Consider the following 25791-nt stretch of genomic DNA (forward strand, 5'->3'; position numbering starts at 1 on the left):
CCTCCCAAAATGTTTGCTTATGTATCCATCTTGTCCACTCTTTGCATTCTCTACGTCTCCTATTTTCTACATACACCCTGCTGTTTGTATTTCCCCTTCTTCCTGCTGTTCCCTTTGTCGTCCTGATTTATCCTTTGTCATAGCTCTTCCACGAGCCTAGATTGGCCTATGGGCGATCTCCATCGTACAGAATGTTCGTCTGTTTGAAGATTCACGAAACAATTTCTGTTTGAAGATAAGATCTATTGATTTACGCAGCCAGCAACCCCACAATTACTAATACCGATTTATTTACTGTGCAGAGGTGAGTGGTAATTACAAAAAACGTTAAACCAGATGGAAAGAGTTAGTCAACGTTGGCATGATACCTTCGCACATAGATTCAATTGTAAAACAGTTCTGAAGGTTACGTATCGTGCTCTCACGGATACCTTGTAATCCAATTTATTTCCTGTACAACCGAATGGAGTATGAAAACATTCTTGGGGGACATCATTTGGCACCCCATCCACATTTGCGCTCGAGGAGGCCTGCTTCGCCCCTCATCACTACGCCTATAGTACTGTGCCATACAGAACCAAAATGGTGGCCGAATGGTTTTCTTGGTTACAATTGTGGGTGGAGTGAGGCCAGCTGTCTAGCCAATGAGATTTGACCAGAAGGCTTCAGACATACACAGCCCTGCAGCCAGGTTAATTATGTTTTTAAGATGCAAGGATGACAGCAGGAAGCCTTCAGAATGAAATGTGACACACGCAGGACAGACGCTTTTCTTTTTAGCAACAAGGACACAGCACAGGTATCCCCCACTTAAAGTGGTTACGTTACATACCTTTATTATGTGGTAGCTCGTTTTTACATTATTTATTGTGGGGAAAATGACTGTTTCCTAACCATTATTTCAGTCTAAAAACAAAGCCATATGCTGGGTATAACGATGGTTTTAGTTACAAGTGACATTATAACATTATTATTTACCTAATAATCAAGACAGTAACACAATAAAGTCAATTTAGTTTTTACACTTGCCAACAATATTGAGCCGTTTCAGTACAGAAGGCGTTGGCCAGGACGTGGTGGAGGAGATTATTATTTTGAACGCTTTCATTCTGAAAAGTTAAATGTTCACAAGCCTTCTGAAGAGTTCATCGCCTCATTTAAAAGGTAATTGGTGGAAAAAAAAGGTATCATACTCATCTCCATTGTAATCATCAGACGAGACAGCTCCTTCATTGTAGCGAATGTGAAGATCTCCGATACACGCTGAATAGGTCTAAATGAATGTCTATGCTAACAGCACAGAACGTGAGCCTGTCTATTAATTACATGCTATTGAAATTATAATGAAAATGATACAATGGTACGTAATGGTGATGATAACGACAATATTTAAAATGATAATTATAGCAATGATGTTGATAATAATGATAATGATGGCACGTGAGTACGTCTTAATTACGTCCTGTTGGAATGCGATTATGTCTTAAGTACTGTCACGTCAGATGACCGCCGTTAACACAAGGCCACCTGCGCCGCGATTCTTTTGTCCAGGAAATGGCCGAACAGTTTCTAACCTACTGCGTTCGGTTATTAATTAATCTTAACCGTTCCCCAAAGGTCGGACCAAGCGAGCCGAAATTGATGCACACGCATGGGTTGCAACATACCAAATACCATTTGTGCCAGGTTTGGTCGCAATCCCATCAGCAGTTTCGGAGAAGTTGCAAGTGTTTACGGACTGACCGACGGACGACGCGGCATCGCAAAAGCTCCCAGGAACTACATTCCAGGTGAGCTAAAATTAGGGAGCTTTGGCACATGCAAGTGAAGTTTTTTTTGCATATGGCCTAGAGCCTCTAACATTTATGCTGACATCCAGCAAAAGTAGAATAACAAACAAGCCAATGGCTTTTTTTTTTACATTTTAATACAATCTATAAGATGTATATAAACCCATAAGTGGGTTATTTTACAACATCACTCGGGGGTGGACATAAAGATCACATGGTCACAGCAACATGCAGGGCAAGTTCACAACCCGAAGACCGATAAATCAATATGGAAAAAGTTAACACTCACACTCACCCTCACTCCCACCCCCCTCCCCCCCTCCCCCTTGCATACAAAACAAAAACAGAAATGAACACCATGTGCTCAAACTCTTAATCATACTTGCACCGCCTTTGAGCCAAAGGCTTGCGTACTCACCAAGGAGAAATTCTAGCATGCACAATGCCGATGCAGGCCGGGGCAGTGTGACAATTTACAGTTCAAAGCAGGAAACCTACCAACAGGAACCTCTTCATCATACACAAAAACAACCTTGTTCTCATGTCCACCTATAGCAGACGACGACCCGAGCCATTTTGAAGTCGTGTTTATCGGCCGAAGAAGCCACTGCTACACCACAACCCGTTTGTAGATTGAGGATATTAATGAACACTAAACGAAAAACTACAGTGCAAAGAATTGAAGCAGCTAGATTGGCGTTTCGTAGAGTACACTATTTCCAGCCGAAAACGGAGCTGACGAAGCCGTTTGCAGAATCAAAAAACAAATTTCCTCCATATACACCTCCCTTTACACTTAGAACCGCAAAGTCAAATGCGGCCTCATCATGCGAATGACAAGTGCTCGCCCGACGACGGTGACGTTTGGCACAATTAGAGAATGCGTCACAAAAAAAACCTTTTCTTTAAACGGCCAGGAAATCGGACAAGCGAAAAAATAAAAGGAGGTCAGCTGAGAAAGAGAAGCATGTCTGGTTGTAGCTTACAAGCGGTATACAATGATAGCAACGATTGCTTGGAGAAGGTTTGATGCTAGAAAGTTTACGTATATTCTCTTGTGCATTTAATGCGTCGTCACTTTGCACAATGACATAGAGCCCTTACATACTTAAGACGTAGGGCTTGAAATTTTAATCGAGACAGTTTATGGGGTGAAGTTTAAGTCAACTTTGATAACGTTCGACGTTGGTGCCCGACAGCAAATCGCAGCCTTAAAAACCGGTGCAAAGCCAGGAAGTGAAGCCGATGTAGGAAAGGACGGGAAAAGGGAAGCGCTGTTCAGGCAGTGGTGTGTGTCGGGGTGCTCGGATGGTTCAAACACATAATCTTGCATAGCCAGCCCGCGAAGTCCACCTCCTCGGCTTCGGCTCGCTTGATAAACGAGTGGATCTGTCGTGGAATTCATGTAAAAAGTACAGAAGGATTTTCAGAACGTTATCTTGGAGTACTGGCCAGGGAAATGGATCGATTGAGGAATGATTTGGGAATTTGACATGGGACAAGGAAATCGTTTGAGATTAATGGAAAAAAACAAAACATCCACTCACCATTAAATGCTTCAAGTCTGCTCTATCTGTTGGAATCTTGATTAGACTGTGGGGTGAGAAAATTGGACGAGGAAGAAAATATTAGGGGATGGACAAGAAGGGTGGAAAAGAATCAGGGGAGAACAGTGCCCCGGCCATCAGGAAAAAAAATAGGGAAAATATGAAGGATGGAAAAAAAGAGCTGGAGGTAAGTAAATACAGCAGACAACAAAACCCACCATTTGTTCACAAAATCCTGGAAGTCTTGGGTGAAGGCACCAATGGGTAGTTTGGGTGGTGGCTGTCAGGTAATGAAGAATGAAAATAAACACAATATACTCACAATCTATAAATGTCATTGAAACTATACATTTCCCAAACGTGGGTCACGGAGCCAAACCTCATTGACGATGTAATCTAGCAGCTCAAAAATCGCCATTGGTGGGCGGCTATCCACACCATATGCTGCAAGAATGAAACGAGGGATATGGGAGAATATGGAATGGGAGTATTTGTTAAACTAGAGATGTTTAAAAAAAAAAAAAAAAAAAAAAAAAAAAAAATTCAACAAAACAAGCCAAATGGAGCATTTCATTAGGGGTTGGGATTTAGGGAAAAATCAGCACGGCAAGGTCTAGGAGAAAGGAGAAAAGAAGGCAAGCGAGCTTGAGGCTTACCGCTCCCCGGCCGACCGGGTGGTCGAGGACGAGGCGAGGTGCTGTTCCCAGGCTCCACCCCATCCCACACGGCATGCCCAAAGATGTTCTCAAGCTCTTGGACATCCGGTGGAGGAATGGGATAGCGTCCGACTGCCATTTCCACTAGCGATAGACCCATGCTCCAGATATCTGATTGCACGGAATAATGTGTGCCTTGCAATCGTTCCGGCTGGAGTTTGTTGGGGAAAAAAAAAATCATGGAATGGTGACTTCCATCAAAGTTTGTTGAAGAAAATGAAGGCACATTATTCTTAATAGCAAATAAGGATTCGCACATTTAAAAGGGATTTTGTTAATGGACGACGGAAGTGGATGTTTGAGGACATAAGTAGTACCTACAGTCACGTGAAAAAGTAAGTACACCCCATGTAAAGTTTTGACTTTTTCAACATATTTCAACATTCAGCTATTTGATCTTCATTTCAACAATATTGATAGATAAAGGTGATATAATATAACAAATATCATGAAACATTTACATTTTGTAGTCCATTGTATAATTTAAATAAACATAAATGCAAATTTCGCATGTGGAAAAAGTAAGTACACCCCTACATTTATCACTACTTCAAATACCTAAAATGAGAATCAGGTCCACCAGCTCAGGTGCAAATGATGAGAACATCGTTAGAGAGGATCTTGGAGGAACTTGCCTTATTTAAACCTCAGACATTTAGTTTGGTTTGCTCTTTGTTGTTGAAGTGTGCGGCATCACCATGGCTAGATCAGAAGAGCTCTCTGAGGCCTTCAGAAAGAAGGTTATAGATGCCTACGAGTCTGGGAAGGGATTTAAAAAGATCTCCAAACAATTTGAAATCAATCATTCGACTGTCTGGAAGATCATCTACAAGTGGAGAAGATTCCAAACAACTGCCAACTTGCTCAGGCCAGGTCGCCCCAGCAAGTTCAGCCCAAGAGCAGACCGCAAGATGCTGAAAGAAGTCTCTAAGAACCCCAGAATGTCATCACGCGACCTACAGGTAGCTCTTGCCACTGTCGATGTCAAAGTGCACGAGTCTACCATTAGAAAGAGGCTGCACAAATTTGATCTACATGGGAGGTGTGCCAGGAGGAAACCTTTGCTGTCCAGAAAGAACATCAGGGCAAGACAAAAGTTTGCCAATGAACACCTCGGCAAAGACCAGCACTTCTGGAACAATGTGCTCTGGACAGATGAGTCAAAGGTAGTGCTATTTGGCCACAGTACCAGAAGACATGCTTGGTGAAAACCAAAGACAGCATTTGACCACAAGAACCTGATACCAACTGTAAAGCATTGGTGGTGGAAATATGGTTTGAGGCAGCTTTGCTGCATCAGGGCCTGGGCAGCTCACCATCATAGAATCCACTATGAATTCTTCATTGTACCAGAGGGTGCTTGAGGATAATGTGAGGCCATCTGTCAGAAAGTTGAAGCTCAACCGAAGGTGGACCTTGCAACATGACAATGACCCTAAACATACCAGTAAATCCACCAAGGAATGGCTGAAAAGAAAGAAATGGAGGGTTCTGGAATGGCCAAGTCAAAGCCCGGATCTAAATCCCATCGAGATGTTGTGTGGGGATTTGAAACGAGCTGTGCATGCAAGAAATCCCTCAAACATCGCACAGCTGAAAGAATTCTGCATGGAGGAGTGGGCAAAAATTTCTTCCAGTCGATGTCAGAGACTGGTAGACAGTTATAAGAAACGCATACTTGAGGTTGCTTCTGCCAAAGGGGGCAATACCACCTATTAGAGCCAAGGGTGTACTTACTTTTTCCACAGAAGTAAATGGCATCTCTGTTAATTTTTTGTTGAATAAATTATTGCAAAGTCAATTTTAAATTGTTTTTTGTTCAATTAGATCACCTTTATCTATAGATACTGTAAATGAAGATCAAATAGCTGTATGTTGAAATATGTTGAAAAAGTCAAAACTTTACATGGGGTGTACTTACTTTTTCACATGACTGTACTTCCAGTTAGAAAGCATGGATTGATATTCCCTTTCAAACCGTGTACCAAATTGCACCTTTTATTTTAGCATCCATCATTTCGAAACAATTTAAGGAAATTTACCTTCTAGTAAACGTTTTTTAAAAGGTCAAATACGGCTTAAAAGGAAGTTAAGAACGACAGAAGACAAGCCACAGGCATGATGCCATGTGCCATGAATAATGAGGTGTGCCATGACAGGCATGATGGTAAAAAAATGACAGCACAGGTACAACTTGACAGGAGGGCAATTGCACCCAAGACAAATTGAAATGCTCCAGGTTCAAGAGCACATTTAGTCACTAGTTCAGATTGCAGGGCCTTAAATTTGTAGGAACAGCTTTAAAAGTTTCTAAATAAACATGCAAACTTGTTTAGAGACCTTACTTTCACAGGGGAACATACCCGCATTTCTTATAATCAGATGACTTGTATCTTTAGTCCGCGAAGTGAGAGACCGGGTTTTTCAATCGCTTGTTTGTCTCGGTCTGTGTCTGTCTGTCCAGGCCTTAACATTTCTACCATTTTAGCTTTAGTCATCAAATTTTCAACAAACACTTATTATGAGAATATGGAGACAATAGTCTGGTATAGTTTTCGGTGGCAATGGTATTTTCTGAGAATATTTTCACCAAATTTCCATAAAGTGGGGTGACTTTCAAATATAATTTCACTTTGACTGGGCTGTCCAAAGTCGACGGAATGTTATTCAGTATTTAATGCCAGCAAGTATGATAAATTTGCACGTCCGACGCAGCTGTGCATTGGCTGTGCTCATGCTCCAGGTATAGACGGCATAGACGGAAAAGATGGCATTCCTTCTAAATTTTGATGCTAGAAATGTGTGTTTTCATCAAATATTCCCCAATCTACAGCTAGGGTTATCGACTACAGCTAGGGAAAAGAGGGTTATCGACTTATAGGACACTCTGTGTGACTGACTGACACACCACACACCACACACACAACAAAGCAGAAGATCACCAATGTTTGAGAACTTTAAAAATGAGGAAAGGTGATTTGTGGCACACTGAAACACAGGTAACCCACCGACATGTAAGAGCGAGTGCCGACGAAGGAGTTGGCCATCGAATCAATGAGCTGCCCACTGACTCCAAAATCGCAAAGCTTGATCTCTCCACGAGAATTCACCAGGATGTTAGACGGTTTCACATCTACGACCATCGGAATCATTTTAAAAATCAACCAGCATCAAGTGTTTGTACCTCCATTAAAGAGGACATCATTGGCATCACATTTACAGGTTCTAACGATTAGCAGCATTATTATGAGAATGCTTAAACAAGACCGCCAACAATTACTCGAGTCCCATTGGTGAAGACCATGCCATTTGGAACAAGATAAATGAAAAACCAACGACACTGCAACTGCATGGCGATGATGTTGTGCTATGGGTACTTCCCCGTTTGCTGCTAGGTGCAGCTGAAATTACCACCTATACACTGTATTATAGTGCAAACGCTGCTGTCGCCATGGGAATTCAGCTTCCTCTTCTTCAATGCATTTCACCAACTTTCACATTTATCATTCCCAGCCTCCAAAGCAAAATGATTTTCTTTCACAAGAATTGCCAATTTGAGGGGGATTTCATCTCAAATCAATGCTATGCGAGTTTTTAAGCTAGAGGTTAATTTCTGCAAGAATTAATCTTAAAATTTTCAGTCGGAAATGTAATTCGGAAAATCCAGGTGGCAGCCAAAAACTGCATTCTATATTTAGTGACAATTCAGAAAATGAATGTCGACAGAATGTCTTGCTTCCAGACAAAGAAACATCTCGTCAGCGAGTGTTAGCCATTTATAAACAAGAATTTCAGCTCAAGAGAGCACACACACGTGACACACAGGTTTTCAGTGTCTGCAGCATGTCGGATTCTTACCCCTGTGCATGATCTGATGTTTCTCTCGCAGGTACGTCAACCCCTTGATGATCTATCACAGACAACAAAAATGTGGCATATGAACAGAATATATTTCCCAGGACAGCTACGTATGCACACTCATTCAATACCCACATGGAATAACATCAAGTACTGGATGGGGTATACCATTTAATAAATGAATACATTTAAGATGGAAACAAAGGATCAGGAACATATATCAACATTTACAAACATCCATCCAAAGGATCGGCATGAAGAGAAAGAAAACAATGGCATCGAGGAGGCACGTGCACTTTATTCTCTATCAAAATGCTCCAATCAGCTGAAATTGTAAGCCAATCTTGGGATGGCTAGAGAAAATATTGTTACGGACCGCGGATAAGATGTTGGTTTTGCCGAGCGGAGGCCCCGCGGCCCTAACAGTTACCCCGACTAACCCGATTCCCGAACGTTGGCCGGATCGCGCCACAGATATTCAATATGGAAAAGACAAAAGCGACACGGATGTTAAGAAGAAGAAGAAGACGACGAAAAAAAGGTTGGAAATACTACTAAATTTATTCCTACTATATACACGCTCAAAGTAACCAAGGAAGAAGGAAAGATAAGAAAATAATATACAGAAGAATTAGAGACACAGTGCAATTATTACCTTATACAAGCTTAATTAAATACCCATGGACAAGACACAGAACAAACTCACGTACACAAAAGGATGGAAAGGCAGGAGGTGGATGGCTGGAGGGAGAGGCAGGTCCAATGGTACTGCAGCACGATCGGCGCGTTTCGCAGCCGCCGTTCCTTCGCGGCCCTGCTCAAAACTGCCGTCAAGGCCCCACGCTGCTGTTGTTGCTGCTGTGGCTGCTGCTGCTGCTCTGTGTACGTCGCGTGCTCTTTTCAGGACTCGTCTGGTCCAACCACACAACTGAACAACGTGCTTGCTTCTTGCCCAACTCTCTTGCTTGGTCCAACTTTGGCGAGCAAGGCGACGAATAGCAGGCTTTGTGCTTCCCTGGATGATCTCTTTTTGCAGTACCTTGCGCGCGCACTTTTATAGCGCCTCCGGCGATCAAGCCGCCGGCCTTCAGGACACGCCCATCGGTGTGCTCACCTCGGCCCTGGTTGGTCACGCGACCCTCTGGCTCCCCCCTTGATGACGACGAGCAGGCACGCCCTTCTTCCCCGACCCGAGCACATGTTCAATGGTGGTTTTGGAGGGGATGTAATTGGCAATCGAGGCTTGGCAATGACGAAAGGGGAAATGGAGGTTTTGGGAATGGGAATGAAGAATGAAGGGAATCTATCTTATTTCACTTGGTGCAATTGTTACGGATTTATGTGAATTGAGGTGAATTACTATTCAGGTCTTTGCTTATTAATGTGTAGTCGATTAAAGGTTGTTGTGATTAAAGGGTCAGGAGCCCTTCTGGGAAAAAGGAGACCGGAAACGGAAGAAGAAAAGACATGAGGTCCGGCAGAAGCGGCGTTCTTCTTCCTCTTCCTCACCGAGCTCCGACGCGAGCGGCATCGATATTGAGCAGCGTGGCGGACGCTGCGTGTGAAAGCCCGTCTGGCGAAAGGAGTTACCTGCGCGGGGTAATTACCCCTTTACACGTCAAGTTGCCGTGGGTTCGTGCACGGAACCAAGCGTCCGGCACAATTCGCCTCACCGTCTACAAGGACGCGTACGGGTCGCACCTTGGGCCTCACGCGCTGGGCAAGCCGCGCGTTGCTTTGCTTGGCAAGGAGGTGTGTGCTGCAGCCGTTGTTCCCGGTACGTGACGTGCACGTTTGGGAGCACGTCAGCCAGGGGTTCGTTCAACCGCCCGTGTGCGGAGAAGCCGACCTACACCTTGGTCTGGAGGAGCCCAGAGACATTGTGAGGGACCGTGACCAAAAGGGGTCGTGAGTGGGGAAAGGGGGGACATATATAAGATGGCCATCTTAGTAATATTGGATTGATGGTTGATGGTTGTTGATTGCTTGGAGAATATATTATTGATTACTCTGGATCCTTGGTGTGGGGTTTCTTATTGACTGGAATTCATATTGATTGCGTTACGAAAGCGTATAAATCATAGATCTTTCTGGCGGAGTTCCTCTCACGGTCCGGGGGTCACCGAGACCAGGTAGTCACCGGGAGGACCCCGTAACAGAATTGGGGGCTCGTCCAATTGAATTCCGGGATCTAAAATTGTATAACATAATAAAATAATAATTTTTATTAATTAAAATTAATTAATTAATTATTAATTGGTAAATTTTTGAGAAATTGGGGTAAAGTCTTGGGTGAAGGTTAACAGGTGTTAACGATAGTCACCATGGCGTTGTTGCACAGAACTTTGCGGTAACACCTAGTGAGGCACAGTTCCAAGCGTTACTAAAAGCGGACCTCTTGAAATTGGCCAAACATTTTAACTTGGAGGTCCAAACTAATTTGAGGAAGGCAGAGTTGCAGACCACGGTGATACAATCTATGGTGGGATTAGGAACATGGGACGAGTTAGCCTGGCAGTGGCTACCCGAAGAACCAGAAGACGTTGAGCTCCGGAAACTGGAGTTGCAATTACGGAGCCAGGAACGGATCAAAGAAGAAGAAAGGAAAGCAGAAAAGGAAAGAGCAGAAGAGGAAAGGAAAGCAGAAGAGAGGAGAGAAGAGAAACAAGCAGAGGAAAAGAGAGTGGAACGAGAACTCCAGGAAAGGTTAAAAGAAGAAGAAAGGAAAGCACAAAAGGAAAGAGCAGAAGAAGAAAGGAAAGCAGAAAAGGAAAGAGCAGAAGAAGAAAGGAAAGCAGAAAAGGAAAGAGCAGAAGAAGAAAGGAAAGCAGAAGAGAGGAGAGAAGAGAAACAAGCAGAGAAAAGGAGAGTGGAACGAGAACTCCAGGAAAGGTTAGCAGAAGAAGAAAGGAAAGCAGAAAAGGAAAGAGCAGAAGAAGAAAGGAAAGCAGAAGAGAGGAGAGAAGAGAAACAAGCAGAGGAAAGGAGAGTGGAATGAGAACTCCAGGAAAGGTTAGAAGGGAGAAAAGCAGAGGAGAGGAGAGCTGCCAGGGAACTCGAAGCAGAGGAGAGAAAAGCCGAAAGGGAGTTGAAGGAACGTGATCTGGCGCTTCAGCAAGAGATTAAATTCAAGGAGCTGGATTTAATGAGAGAACGGGGAGAGGTACCACCCTTGCTGACGGGGTCGACACCTAGCCAGAACACCTGGGATGTGGGCAGACATGTGAGGCTGGTTCCACCCTTCAGTGAAAAGGAAGTCGCTAAATTTTTTTCCACACTTTGAGAAAGTGGCTCGACAGTTAAACTGGCCGGAGGAGGCCTGTCCGCCTGGACCATACTAGTGCAAAGTGTGCTGGTGGGTAAAGCTCAAGAGATTTATTCGGTGCTACCAATGGACCAATGTGCAGATTATGAGGTATTGAAGAAGCACATCCTCAAAGCCTATGAGTTGGTTCCTGAAGCTTACCGGCAAAAATTCAGGAATGCCAGGAAGAGAGAGTGAGACCCATGTGGAGTTTGCCAGAGTGAAAGAAAACATGTTTGATCGATGGTTTGAGTCGAAAGGAGTCGGGAACGACTTCGAAGCATTGCGTGACCTGATGCTGGTGGAGGAATTTCAACAGTGTCCACGAGGACATCAAAGTGTACCTGCAGGAAAAGAAAGTACCAAAGTTGTGGGACGCAGCCACCATGGCAGATGATTATGCCTTAACACACCGGATAGGGGTCCACACACCTAGCTCCTCGCCTAGACTTCAGCAGGGGAGTTATGGAACACCCGGTGCGGAGAACGACAATACATGGCGGCGGCCTCGAGAGGATTATGGGGACAACGCGGATACCCCACCTGTTCGAAATCAGAGGGCTACGGGCCCAAGACAAACTTATATCCCGGGGGGCCCGAGGCAGAGCCACGAGTTTTTCCTCCGGGCCTACTTGCGCCTTTTGCAAAAAACCTGGACACTTGATGTCCAGTTGTTACCTCATGAAAAGGGACAACCCAGAGCGGAGTCCGACTATTACAACTCCGAATGCGATGGCTAGCGTAAGAAATCGCCCACAGAAGAGTTACCAACCATTTATTTATGAGGGGTTTGTCTCACTCGAGGGAGACTTGACTAACCCAAGACCTGTTAGGGTATTGAGGGACACAGGAGCCCATCAATCCTTAATGCTTGAAGGCATTTTGCCATTGTCAAAGAGTACCGCAACTGGTGATAGTGTTCGGTTACAAGGGATCGGTGGCTGTGTTAGAGCCCCACTTCATGTCATCCAGTTGGAATCCGATTTGGTGTCAGGACCGGTCACCGTCGGTTTACAAGCCACGCTTCCTGTAGAGGGAGTATCTGTGATTATCGGGAATGATTTGGCCGGGGGGCAAATTTATGGTAACCCGAGGGTGGGTAAAGAGCCCCGCAGGGGAAATAACACAACCCCAGCTCGGGATGGCGACAAAAGTTCCAAGTTATTTGTAGGGGGACTGAACTTCAACACAGAGGAAGAAGTTCTGACCTCTGTCTTCAACAGATATGGGCCGCTGGTGGAAGTGTGGGTGGTAAAAGACAGGGAAACGCAACGGTCAAGAGGGTTCGGCTTTGTCACGTTTGCAAGCACAAGAGACGCCAGAGAGGCAGAGAAGAATTGGAATGGTAAGGATTTGGAGGGTCGGACCATAACAGTAGGGAAGGCATTTCGTAGGCGTCGAGAGGTCTACAGAAGAGGACAACTTGGCAGTAGTTTTGGGGTTGGCAGCAGCCGATATTACTATGGAGACTCCCAGAGTTACGGCACCTCCCGAAAGAAGGAACGTCAGAGCACTGGCCGAGAAGGAGACCGCCAGTCAGGTAACGGCTGGGACAAGGGGTCCCACCGTAACTGTTAGGAGTCTGGAGAAGTTGAAGCACTATATACGGGGGAGCCGTCGAGCCGGGGCTCCTACACAGACTAACCGTGAACGCCACGTTCTTAAAGGCGTCCATGTAATGAACTTTCCTCCCCGGACCAACCGTGAACTCCACATTCCTTAAGGCGTCCATGTAGGGAATACTCAGCTGGGCCTCCCGAAAAAGTGCTATCGAGAGGTTTAAATTTGGGGGCTTTGGTCACCACCTCTTAACCGTCATTCAAGAGAAACTAGAAGTGGTTGACGCTTGGTCCAGAGTGAATTAATCTAGGGGTTTTGTGAAATTTTGTTGCTTTATTTTTAAGTGATAATTGTGCCCGGGGGGAACTGATGATTTGGGGGGGTGAGTTATCTGGTTTGTTTATCCAAGTTGGCCGGCAAAGAAAGTTTTCGCTGGGTTCAAACTTTCTTTCTTGAAGGGGGGGAGTGTTACAGATTTATGTGAATTGAGGTGAATTACTATTCAGGTCTTTGCTTATTAATGTGTAGTCGATTAAAGGTTGTTGTGATTAAAGGGTCAGGAGCCCTTCTGGGAAAAAGGAGACCGGAAACGGAAGAAGAAAAGACACGAGGTCCGGCAGAAGCGGCGTTCTTCTTCCTCTTCCTCGCCGAGCTCCGACGCGAGCGGCATCGATATTGAGCCGCGTGGGGGACGCTGCGTGTGAAAGCCCGTCTGGCGAAAGGAGTTACCTGCGTGGGGTAATTACCCCTTTACACGTCAAGTTGCTGTGGGTTCGTGCACGGAACCAAGCGTCCGGCACAGTTCGCCTCACCGTCTACAAGGACGCGTACGGGTCGCACCTTGGGCCTCGCGCGCTGGGCAAGCCGCGCGTTGCTTTGCCCGCTTTGCTTGGCAAGGAGGTGTGCGCTGCAGCCGTTGTTCCCGGTACGTGACGTGCACGTTTGGGAGCACGTCAGCCAGGGGTTCGTTCAACCGCCCGTGTGCGGAGAAGCCGACCTACACCTTGGTCTGGAGGGGCCCAGAGACATTGTGAGGGACCGTGACCAAAAGGGGTCGTGAGTGGGGAAAGGGGAGACATATATAAGATGGCCATCTTAGTAATATTGGATTGATTGTTGATGGTTGTTGATTGCTTGGAGAATATATTATTGATTACTCTGGATCCTTGGTGTGGGGTTTCTTATTGACTGGAATTCACATTGATTGCGTTACGAAAGCGTATAAATCATAGATCTTTCTGGCGGAGTTCCTCTCACGGTCCGGGGGTCACCGAGACCAGGTAGTCAACGGGAGGACCCCGTAACACAATGGAGTGTCATCTTAATGGAAGACAAGGCCTTACCCTAATACACATAATAAAGATATAACCATCAACCAGGGGGAAATCTATGATTGGCTAATGTGTATGCTTTATGGAATTAACTACGGGAACGCCCTTTGACCTTTATACAACACTGGAGGCAGGAGAGTCCAGAATAAAGCAAACACAATAAAAAAACACAATAAAAAAAACACAATCCTCATATCCGCAACAATATATACAGTATTGTACATAAACAATACAGAGCCTTGCAAGGGTATTAAGCCACAAATTAATAGTTGCACAAATGGCATTATACAAAACATAGGGGCAATACCCCTGGTGCGCACCTGGTAGAATAAACAGTATACTGCACCGATTAAAGTTATTTTAAACCAACTTCAATGGTTGCTAGAAGACAGGGCAACATGGAGAATCATACTAACATAATCATAAGACTTTAAACAAACAAAAAATACCTATTTTGGAGGGCAACCCCCACTCCTCCCCCAACCCCGTGTATCTTCTCAGACCCAAATTTTCCTAATGCCTTCATCAAACTTCGGTGCATTACAGGTGATGAAGGTTGTGGTAGAGTTTCATCGAAATATTGTGTGCAGTTTGAGGAAAAAGCAAATTCCTATTTGGGAGGGGGGGGGGGGGGGGGTCAAATCTGGATCCACTTTGACCCCGATAGACCCCCTTAGACACATTTTTTTTTTTTCAATGCAGTGAACAAACTTTAGTCACAACACAACAAATATAATTTGTGCCAAATTTGGTCGCAATCCCATCAGCGGTTTTGGAGAATAAGTTTCAAGTGTTGACAGACAGGCAGACGACGCGCCATCGCATTAGCTGCCCTGAACTTCGTTCCAGGTGAGATAAAAAAAAAATAAGAAGAAGAAGATGAACAACAACAACAACAACAACAACTACTACTACTACTACTAGAGAGTTCATAGAACATGATACCCCACGCAGTGTTCAGGTACACAATTCCATGTTAATAAAATAATGATTTTAAAGATCGTTTAAAAATCCAGAAGTTTAGTGCTATTGAAACAGTGCTACTGTATTATACACCACCCATATAAAACATGTCCAAGTACCACAAAACTGTAGGTTCTTGGACGTACAGTGTTTAGAAGGCGATTTGTGTTCTACAGTCTTCAAGTGTATACAACAAACAACAACAACAACAACAACAACAACATGCATTTTAAGGCCATTTTCCCTGCAAGAGCGGGGGTTAGCCTTGCGGTCCCCATGACAATCTTCTCCATTTTGCCCTATTTTCTGCATCTCCTGCATTTCTCTGCATTTTGCCCTATTTTCGATGACATCTGAAGATATTTTCATATCTTCAAGTGTATAATTCAATGTAAATAAAATAAAGATGTTTAAAGTCATATACATAAATCAATTTTGGGTTTTACCACCATTTCCCCAAGTGTCTATTACACCAACCTATCTAATACACATACACGATCAGGACAAATTCAGGGACAAAATACAGTAAAACGGCAAACTTGTCTTCCTATTCGTGTTCCGATTTGTGTTCAAAATATTACATTCAATTTAAACATGTTGTTCCTTGATCACAAACTAATAAGACAGACGGATGGACAGCCATAAACCAATTGCTTCGCCCCGCTATTTGCTTCGTGTGTGCAGGGTAACAACAATAACAAGCATTCTGAGTATTGCGCTGCAATACATGTCCCCTACCGGCAGTCTGTCGTCCGGAAAACTGTTGGGGAAATTACCAAAGTTCAAAGTGCCATAACTTTGTCAAAAATGATCGAAACGTCGTGAAGTTCGAACTTGATCTGTAACTTATCATGAGGAAACCATGTACCAAGTTTGAAATCATTAGCATTCAGAGTTTAGAAAAAAAAGTCCGGAAAACTGTTCTTTGCGTGACGGACTGACAGACGGACAGACGGAGGGACGGAGTGCAAACCTATAGTCCCCTCCGGTGTACACCGGTAGGGGACTAATGAGGACAAGAAGAACACTGTAATTACACCTGCTTGTTGTACAGCTGTATTAGCAGCAGAAACAGGAACGGCACACAGTGGAGAGCCTACCTCTGCCAGGCTAAACAGTTTGTTTTATATCCACTGATAGGTTGGATCTGGATCCAGACCTGAAAATAGAATCAGCTCGTTCTTGTCACTTACCCAACTGTTCTTGTCCACCAAGTTTTGTCATAAGCCGTCCATAACCTTTCCAAATATCCTGCTATATGTCGGTTTTAACCCCATCACTAAATGGTGAAGAGTCACTTAAAAATTCTAGTAGCCGGATCCGAATCCGGATCTTCACCAAAATCTAATCATTTCGTCCTTATCACATACGTTACCTCTCTGCCACAACTTTTTGAGATACCCTGTTCACAAACAGACAAACAGACAGACAGGGGTTAAAACATAACCTCCATCTACCTTTGGTGGCGGAGGTAATAAAATGAACATCATCAATAACAAAACAGTTTTGCAGTAATTTGAGTATTCACAAAGCATGAAAGTTCAAAGTTTAGCAAACGCTACAGTTTGTTCATTGTGCGGATAAGGAATGCCATTGGGCTGTTCCAGAATCTTGTGGTTTTGCATTCCAACTCGGTTAGTTGTTTTGAGTTTCGTAGCAAATAGCCACAGTGAGATCTGTCTGCAGGTAACAAGTGGTGTTGTGATGATGCAAAGTTGATTGATTAGATTTCGGCGTCAAAGGTCAGACGTCATGTCAGGTAAAAACGTGATACTTGAAAACAGCTGAATGGATTTAAATCAAACTTGGTAAAAGTATGTCTAATGATGTAATAATGTGGGCCAAGCATATCAGTCGACGTCGCATGGGATGCCCCCAAATTAATTCAACGGGATACAAACTCAGGACCTGAGGATCCCAAGCCCGCCGCCCCAACCATTAGGACAACATCAGGTGATTGTATCTTGCTGACAGGCCGGATCTGGATTCGGACCTAAACCAAAATCCAATCGGCTTGTTCTCGTCACCTATCCAACTCATCCACCAAGTTTTATCTTCCGTTCACAACTTTTTGAAACATCATGCTATATATCGTTTTTGACCCCATCTGTGAATGGTACATAATCAACTTCATAGTTTCTGGATCCGGATCTTCACCGAAATTGAATCAATTCGTCCTTAGCAGACACCAAACATGTCCACCAAATTTTGTCCGAATCCACCCAAAACCTTTAAGATATCCTGTTTCCAGACAGACAGACAAATAGATAGACAGGAGTTGAAAACATAAGCTCCATCGACATTCAGTGGTGGAGGTAAATGCATTTTAAGCAAACAATGGAAAAAGGAAGTCAAAGATACCTGCTCCATAAATAACTTCACAGAAGCAGAAGCAGAAACAGAAGCCCTTTGCTACTCTGTTAGGTAGATCTATATATATATATATATATAAATAACCACCTTTAGAGGCCATTTTTCCCCGCAAGCGGGGGTTGGCCTTTTTCGGGAACCGTGGTTGTTGTTGTTTTTTGGTCCCCTTTTTGAAGCAATGTTTTACGGCCGGATGCCCTTCCTGACGCCAGCCCTTTTTGCCGCCTTTTACGACAAGTAGGGAATTACCAGTGAACTGGTACTCAATTAGCCGACCTCGGAAGGATGACAGGCTGAGTCAACCCCCCTGGCGTTAATTCAGCGATCGACCGAGATTCGAACCCAGGATCCTAGGATCCTAAGCCGGCACCCTAGCCACTAGCCACTAGCCCAACACCAGGGTCTATGAGATCTATGAGATGTTTTAAAACTGCTTCCAAGAAACAAAATGTTCGCATTTTCACGTTAAGCATTATCAGCATCGTATTAATTAATTTGCAATTGATCACTGGCTTTGACACCAATAAAAGTTTTTTATTTTTTTATTACAGACCTTGGGCATCAAAAAGTTAAAAATGTGTGTTTGTATATATATATATATATATATATATATATATATATATATACACATACACATATACAGTCGTGGCCAAAAATATTGGTAAGATTGCACTTTTTTCAAATAATGCACCATTTCTTCCAGAAAACTGTTGAAACTAAAAAATATATTTTGGAATCTACAAATGTATTTCTTCGGATTGTAGTGGAACTAAACAAAAAAAACTGAAAAAATGACGAAATCTTAGCTTATTCCACACAGAAATCCTAAAATGGCCCAAACAATATTATTGGCACCTTTTAGAAGTTGTTAGAAATAATTCGATTTCAAGCAGGTGATTCTCCTTTACTTTGGAATTGAACTCACCTGTGGTGAGTTGCAGGTGCCTGCAATATAAAAATCACTCATTCAACCAGTTCGAATAGAGAAAATGAGTCATTCTGCTGTTTTGTGTCACTGTGTAACACAATGAGCATGGAGAAAGGAAAGAAAACCAGAGAATTGTATGAGGAGGTCAGACACAAGATTGTAGCTGGGCATGGACAATCTCAAGGCTACAAGTCCATCTCCAAAGACCTTGATGTTCCTGTGTCCACTGTACGCAATGTCAGGAATGATCAGGAAGTTTAAGGCCCATGGGACTGTAGCCAACCTCCCTGGGTGTGGCCACAAGAGAACACTTGATCGAAGATTGCAGCGAAGGATTGTTCGAATGGTGGACAAAGCACCTCGATCAACTGCCAAACAGATTCAAGTTGACCTTCAGACACAAAGTATGACAGTCTCAACTCGCACCATCCATCACCAACTCAATGAAAAGGGGGGTTCTATGGTAAGAGACCCAGGAGGACCCCACTTCTGAGGGAGAGAGAGAAAAAAGCCCAACTGGAGTTTGTCAAAACACACCTGAACAAGCCAAAATCCTTCTGGGAGAATGTGCCTTGGACAGATGAGACCAAATTAGAGCTTTTTAGTAAAGCACAGCCTCTCTATGTTTACAGAAACAAAATGAAGCCTTCAAAGAAAATGTATTTTGATCGAGAATGTACGTTGTGTTTGAGTATTTGATCGAGTATTTGAGAATGTACGACATGCAGTGCCCACATGCAGTGCCCACATGCAGTGCCCACCTTCCCTACAGTCAAACATGGAGGAGGTTCAGTGATGTTTTTAGGTTGCTGTGCTGCCTCTAGCACCGGGTGTCTTGAATGTGTGCATGGCATCATGAAATCAGGAGATTACCAAGGCATTTTGGAGCGCAATGTTCAACCTAGTGTCAGAAAGCTGGGTCTCCATCGAAGGTCATGGGTCTTGCAGCAGGACAATGACCCCAAACACACTTCAAAAAGCACCCAGGAATGGTTCAAGACAAAACACTGGACTGTTCTGATGTGGCCAGCAATGAGTCCAGATATAAATCCCATTGAACATCTGTGGGGAGATCTGAAAACATCAGTTGGGAGAAGGCACCCTTCAAATCTGGGAGAACTGGAGTAGTTTGCACAAGAAGAGTGGGCCAAACTGCCAGCAGAGAGGTGTAGGAAGCTCGTTCATGTCTATAGGAAGTGCTTGACTGCAGTTATTTTGTCCAAAGTTATTTTTGTGCTACCAAATATTAAGTCTAGAGTGTCAATAATTTTGTCAATGCCATTTCTATTTATTTTCTGATTTAAAATGACATATGAAGTTCTGAAACAAAAACACAGGTTCTGTAATATTAACAGTGAAATAAAGAATTGTGGAGACCAAATACTTTTGTCATTTCAACTTATTTATAGAGAAAATTGTGAGTTATTTGAAAAAGGTGCAAGGGTGCCAATATTTTTGGCCACGACTGGTATATCGAAAAAACACTGCCAAACGGAGCACCTCACCACCATTAGAGCATTCTAATTGTATCAGATGTGGCAATAAATGTTAATTGTTGCTCCCAGCTTGCCAGCTCGATGACATTTGCATTTGTGCGGAACGTGCAACTTGCTCGTTGCAATTAAAGAACAAGGTCGACGTGACCGTTTCCTTACCGCAATGCTCACTTTTCCAAGGAGCTCTTCCGGAATGCGTCCGGCCTTCTTCAACACCAGGTCCAGAGAACCACCATCCTGAAGACAAGCGCACGCAAGCTCTGTTGCCAGGCACCGGCCCACATCAGCCACCAATTCTGATGGCCTCCCAGCCATAACCTGATCTCTATTGTATTTGTACCAAGCTCAGGTATCACGTACACGCTTGCAACGGTTTCTCGGCATTCAGTCCTGCCAGCTATAGGTGAAAGAAACCTGCACTGATCGTTTGCAAATAAAAAAGGTAAATAAGAAAACGATGCATACTAACCACACACAATAACAAACAGTCTCGATCATTATTCGAGCGAGTTTAACTTCACTCCCTCCAATCCAAGTCCCAAATTGACCGAAGCCCATCCGTTCCCATTTCCTCATTTGTCCCATACCATGTGTTCCATGCAGATACTGATCTCTCCATCGCTGTAAAATGCCCCGTAGAAACCAACGATGTATGGGGAGTTGCACTCGTGTAGAACCTGCAGCTCCCTGATTATTTGGTTTCGAATCGCCGGCTTTATCTCCAGATGGATGAGCTGTACAATGGGGAAAAGAAAAAAAAGGGAAAAAAAGGTCAAAGCAGGAAGATATAAAAGTAAGAACGGGACAAGATGAAGCGATTTGAGGAGCTTATCCGTTTACCTTGCGAGCCATGACGAGGTTAGATGGCTTGTGAAGCACCTTGGTGACAACACCACCATTACCAGCTCCGAGCTCACACAGTCGCACAAAGTCCTCATCCTTTAACTCGCCAACCTTCTGCTTCTGGGTGAGGAAAGCCTCAAGACGCTTGCGTTGCTGTTCATCCAAATCCAACTCTCCCAACTTTTTCTGGAGTGCCTCCAGGCGTGCTCTACAGCCAGGTATCACACCCTTTGGTGTAGGAATCCTCCATCCCAAAACAACAACGGTCACATTCTACAACCAGCATATGATCCTCTGAGGATTGAACAACAAAATTAATTCATTCTGCATACAAACAATCTTTTCTACCACTAACATTTTATCACTTTGGCTAGATGCCATCACCTGCACCGCAATCACCCAGACAACCACCCCTTCCCCTTCCACCTACCCCCCTCCGCCTCCCACCCCCCCACTCCCCTCTCCATCCTCAAATCCCACTCACTCGCAAGCAAGCACATTCCCAAAACACAAAACGACAACAGAAAACGCAACCATCCACACATAACAGCTACAGCTCCCTCCCCCACTTCCCCACTTCCAGACATGACACCTGTAACCCTTTCCCAACCACATGCGGCATGCATCACTCCCACCCCCTCCACCGCCAAATCCACACTACATCTCCCATCCACGGATGACACCTGCACCGCCCCTCCTATTTCATGTCATCTCATTCACACAAGCCACGATACCTGCACCAACGCTCCCGTCCACACCTGCCATGACACCTGCACCGCCCATTCCATTCCATTCACATGCGATGCGACACTTGACCCACCCCCCTCCCATCCACACGAGATGAGAAACTTGCACCTCCCCTTCTACCCAACTAGCGTCACAGCACCACACCTGCACCACTCTCCCATCATATCTTCACACCACGTGGCATGACACCGACACTGCCTCTCCCATACATACACGACGTAAATCGACAATTGCACTGCCCTCCCATCTACACGCGCTGCAACACCTGTATAGTCCCTCCTTTCTCATTACACCCCATCCCATCACATCCCATTCCATCCCATCCACATACGGCATGACACGTGCACCAACCTTCCCCAACCCCACCCCTATACCACATGATGAATCACCTGCACCCACCATCCCCTCCCATGGACAGCAAGGAAACAGTTACACTGCCCCTCCACATCCACACGTGACACCTGCAGCTCCTGCCATCCACAAACGTGACACCTGCAGCCCCCTCTATCCACACGAGACACTTGCAGCCCCTCCTCCCCCACCCACACGCAACTCCTGCTTCCACCGACACCCACCCACACAGACCGCCACCCACATACAACACCTGCAGTCCCACCAACCCCTATACACATGCGACTCCTGCAGTCCCACCGACCTCCACCCCCACGTGAATCCTGCCATAACCACCACCCCGCCCCCTCCACCCACAAGCAACACTTAGTCCTCCCCCCAACCACACCCACACACGACACATGCAGTGCTCACACCTCCACCCACGACACATGCAGTGCCCACACCTTCACCCACGACACATGCAGTGCCCACACCTCCACCCACGACACATGGTGCCCACACCTCCACCCACGACACATGCAGTGCTCACACCTCCACCCACGACACATGCAGTGCTCACACCTCCACCCACGACACATGCAGTGCCCACACCTCCACCCACGACACATGCAGTGCCCACACCTCCACCCACGACACATGCAGTGCCCACACCTCCACCCACGACACATGGTGCCAACACCTCCACCCACGACACATGGTGCCAACACCTCCACCCACGACACATGGTGCCAACACCTCCACCCACGACACATGCAGTGCCCACACCTCCACCCACGACACATGCAATGCCCACACCTCCACCCACGACACATGCGGTGCCCACACCTCCACCCACGACACATGCGGTGCCCACACCTCCACCCACGACACATGCGGTGCCCACACCTCCACCCACGACACATGCGGTGCCCACACCTCCACCCACGACACATGCGGTGCCCACACCTCCACCCACGGCACATGCGGTGCCCACACCTCCACCCACGACACATGCAGTGCCCACACCTCCACCCACGACACATGCAGTGCCCACACCTCCACCCACGACACATGCAGTGCCCACACCTCCACCCACGACACATGCAGTGCCCACACCTCCACCCACGACACATGCAGTGCCCACACCTCCACCCACGACACATGCAATGCCCACACCTCCACCCACGACACATGCAGTGCCCACACCTCCACCCACGACACATGCAATGCCCACACCTCCACCCACGACACATGCAGTGCCCACACCTCCACCCACGACACATGGTGCCCACACCTCCACCCACGACACATGCAGTGCCCACACCTCCACCCACGACACATGCAGTGCCCACACCTCCACCCACGACACATGCAGTGCCCACACCTCCACCCACGACACATGCAGTGCCCACAACTCCACCCACGACACATGCAGTGCCCACACCTCCACCCACGACACATGCAGTGCCCACACCTCCACCCACGCCACATGCAGTGCCCACACCTCCACCCACGCCACATGCAGTGCCCACACCTCCACCCACGACACATGCAGTGCCCAAACCTCCACCCACGACACATGCAGTGCCCAAACCTCCACCCACGACACATGCAGTGCCCAAACCTCCACCCACGACACATGCAGTGCCCACACCTCAACCAATGACACATGCAGTGCCAAAACCTCAACCAATGACACATGCAGTGCCCACACCTCCACCCACGACACATGGTGCTCACACCTCCACCCACGACACATGCAGTGCTCACACCTCCACCCACTACACATGCAGTGCCCACACCTTCACCCACGACACATGCAGTGCCCACACCTCCACCCACAACACATGGTGCCCACACCTCCACCCACGACACATGCAGTGCTCACACCTCCACCCACGACAAATGCAGTGCCCACACCTTCACCCACGACACATGCAGTGCCCACACCTCCACCCACGACACATGGTGCCCACACCTCCACCCACGACACATGCAGTGCCCACACCTCCACCCACGACACATGGTGCCACCACCTCCACCCACGACACATGCAGTACCCACACCTCCACCCACGACACATGCAATGCCCACACCCCCACCCACGACACATGCAGTACCCACACCTCCACCCACGACACATGGTGCCCACACCACCATCCACGACACATGCGGTGCCCACACCTCCACCCACGACACATGCAGTGCCCACACCTCCACCCACGACATGCAGTGCCCACACCTCCACCCACGACACATGCAGTGCCCACACCTCAACCAACGACACATGCCGTGCCAAAACCTCAACCAACGACACATGCAGTGCCCACACCTCCACCCACGACACATGGTGCTCACACCTCCACCCACGACACATGGTGCTCACACCACCCACGACACATGGTGCTCACACCTCCACCCACTACACATGCAGTGCCCACACCTTCACCCACGACACATGCAGTGCCCACACCTCCACCCACAACACATGGTGCCCACACCTCCACCCACGACACATGCAGTGCTCACACCTCCACCCACGACACATGCAGTGCTCACACCTCCACCCACGACACATGTAGTGCCCACACCTTCACCCACGACACATGCGGTGCCCACACCTCCACCCACGACACATGCAGTGCTCACACCTCAACCAACGACACATGCAGTGCCCAAACCTCAACCAACAACACATGCAGTGCCCACACCTCAACCAACGACACATGCCGTGCCCACACCTCCACCCACGACACATGCAGTCCCCCCCTAACCACTCATGACACCTGCAGACCCCTTAGTCCTTACCCCCTCACGACACTTGCAGACCCTTTACCCCCTAACGACACCTGCAGACCCCTTACCCCCCTCACGACACCTGCAGACCCCTTACCCCCCTCACGACACCTGCAGACCCCTTACCCCCTCACGACACCTGCAGACCCCTTACCCCCCTCACGACACCTGCAGACCCCTTACCCCCTCACGACACCTGCAGACCTCTTACCCCTCATGACACCTGCATTCGCCCCTACCCACTCACGACACCTGCAGACCCTTTACCCCCTCATGACACCTGCATTCGCCCCTACCCACTCACGACACCTGCAGACCCTTTACCCCCTCATGACACCTGCAGTCCCCCTCTACCCACTCACGACAGATGCAGACCCCCTCAAACCGCACTCCCCATTCCCCCAAACCCCACTCCCCACGCGACACCTACATTCCAGCACACCCCTCCCCCACCTCCAACTACCGAAAGCTACACACGACACCTGGAGTCCCCTTTCCTCCCATGTAGCCGTAGGTCACGAGAACTTCACCGCCTTAATCAATCAGCTCAGCTCAATTCACTTGCACCTCCTTCATCCAACAAAGTTAATTTACCTCAACCCCAATCGCGCACCCAACCTGCCAGTCTCATCACGTAACTTCCACCCAGATACACCATTCCCCTCACTCACCCCTTATCACATTTCCTCAATCGATATAACCCACGTCCAATCCTCCTCCGGCCCCAATGCAAATCGCCCAGACTCACTCGTGAGAGGCAACGGCCGAACCCGCGGGCGCCCAGTCGCCGATGTTGTTGCTGATTTGCAGCGGCTGCGGTCTGGGCTTTGGCATCGCAGAAACCTAGAACGACAAGCTTCGGAAACGACGAAGAAATAAACGAAACGCGATCACACCGCCACTGACTGCCCCGCCTCAAGACGTCACTTCCGCCAACACCCCCCGAAATACCAGCCGCAGCGCTTCTTCTTCAAAATTACGTATTCTTCTTCATTTTCAAATGAAATTTTTTGAGCAACTGCGCAACAGTTGCACAAATTTGTGGGCTTTTTAAAATATTTCCTCATCCACGTGCGTATGTAATATGTATACGACAACCGAATCAATGCGCGGGTACATTAACCTCTGGTTTATGATATGGCGAAATGAGACCTCAGCTTTACATCCCTGCAGGTGGACACAACAGGTTAAAATAATTCCATGTACAGG

The 25791-nt window shown here is 46.6% G+C and overlaps 1 protein-coding gene across 2 annotated transcripts; it reads right to left on the reverse strand.

Annotated features, from left to right (window-relative positions):
* Positions 1 to 1905: 1905 nt before the first annotated feature.
* On the reverse strand, positions 1906 to 25520 carry LOC137436745 (dual specificity mitogen-activated protein kinase kinase 1). Of its 2 annotated transcripts, none has more exons than XM_068130801.2 (11): positions 25331 to 25520; positions 20704 to 20914; positions 20451 to 20597; positions 20023 to 20100; positions 7912 to 7963; positions 7062 to 7186; positions 3994 to 4204; positions 3717 to 3781; positions 3556 to 3617; positions 3338 to 3383; positions 1906 to 3179 (listed from the first exon to the last, which is right to left on the reverse strand). In XM_068130801.2, exons 1-11 carry the CDS (start codon positions 25414 to 25416, stop codon positions 3069 to 3071), a joined length of 1194 nt encoding a protein of 397 aa, XP_067986902.1. In that variant the 5' UTR covers positions 25417 to 25520; the 3' UTR covers positions 1906 to 3068. The 2 variants fall into 2 exon arrangements, with proteins under 2 accessions (XP_067986902.1, XP_067986901.1); XM_068130800.2 differs by having other exon boundaries at positions 20704 to 20950.
* Between the last annotated feature and the right edge of the window lie 271 nt (positions 25521 to 25791).

The sequence above is a fragment of the Myxine glutinosa genome, chromosome 11 (assembly GCF_964187855.1).
Source record: "Myxine glutinosa chromosome 11, kmMyxGlut1.1, whole genome shotgun sequence".
Taxonomy (NCBI): Eukaryota; Metazoa; Chordata; class Myxini; order Myxiniformes; family Myxinidae; genus Myxine; species Myxine glutinosa.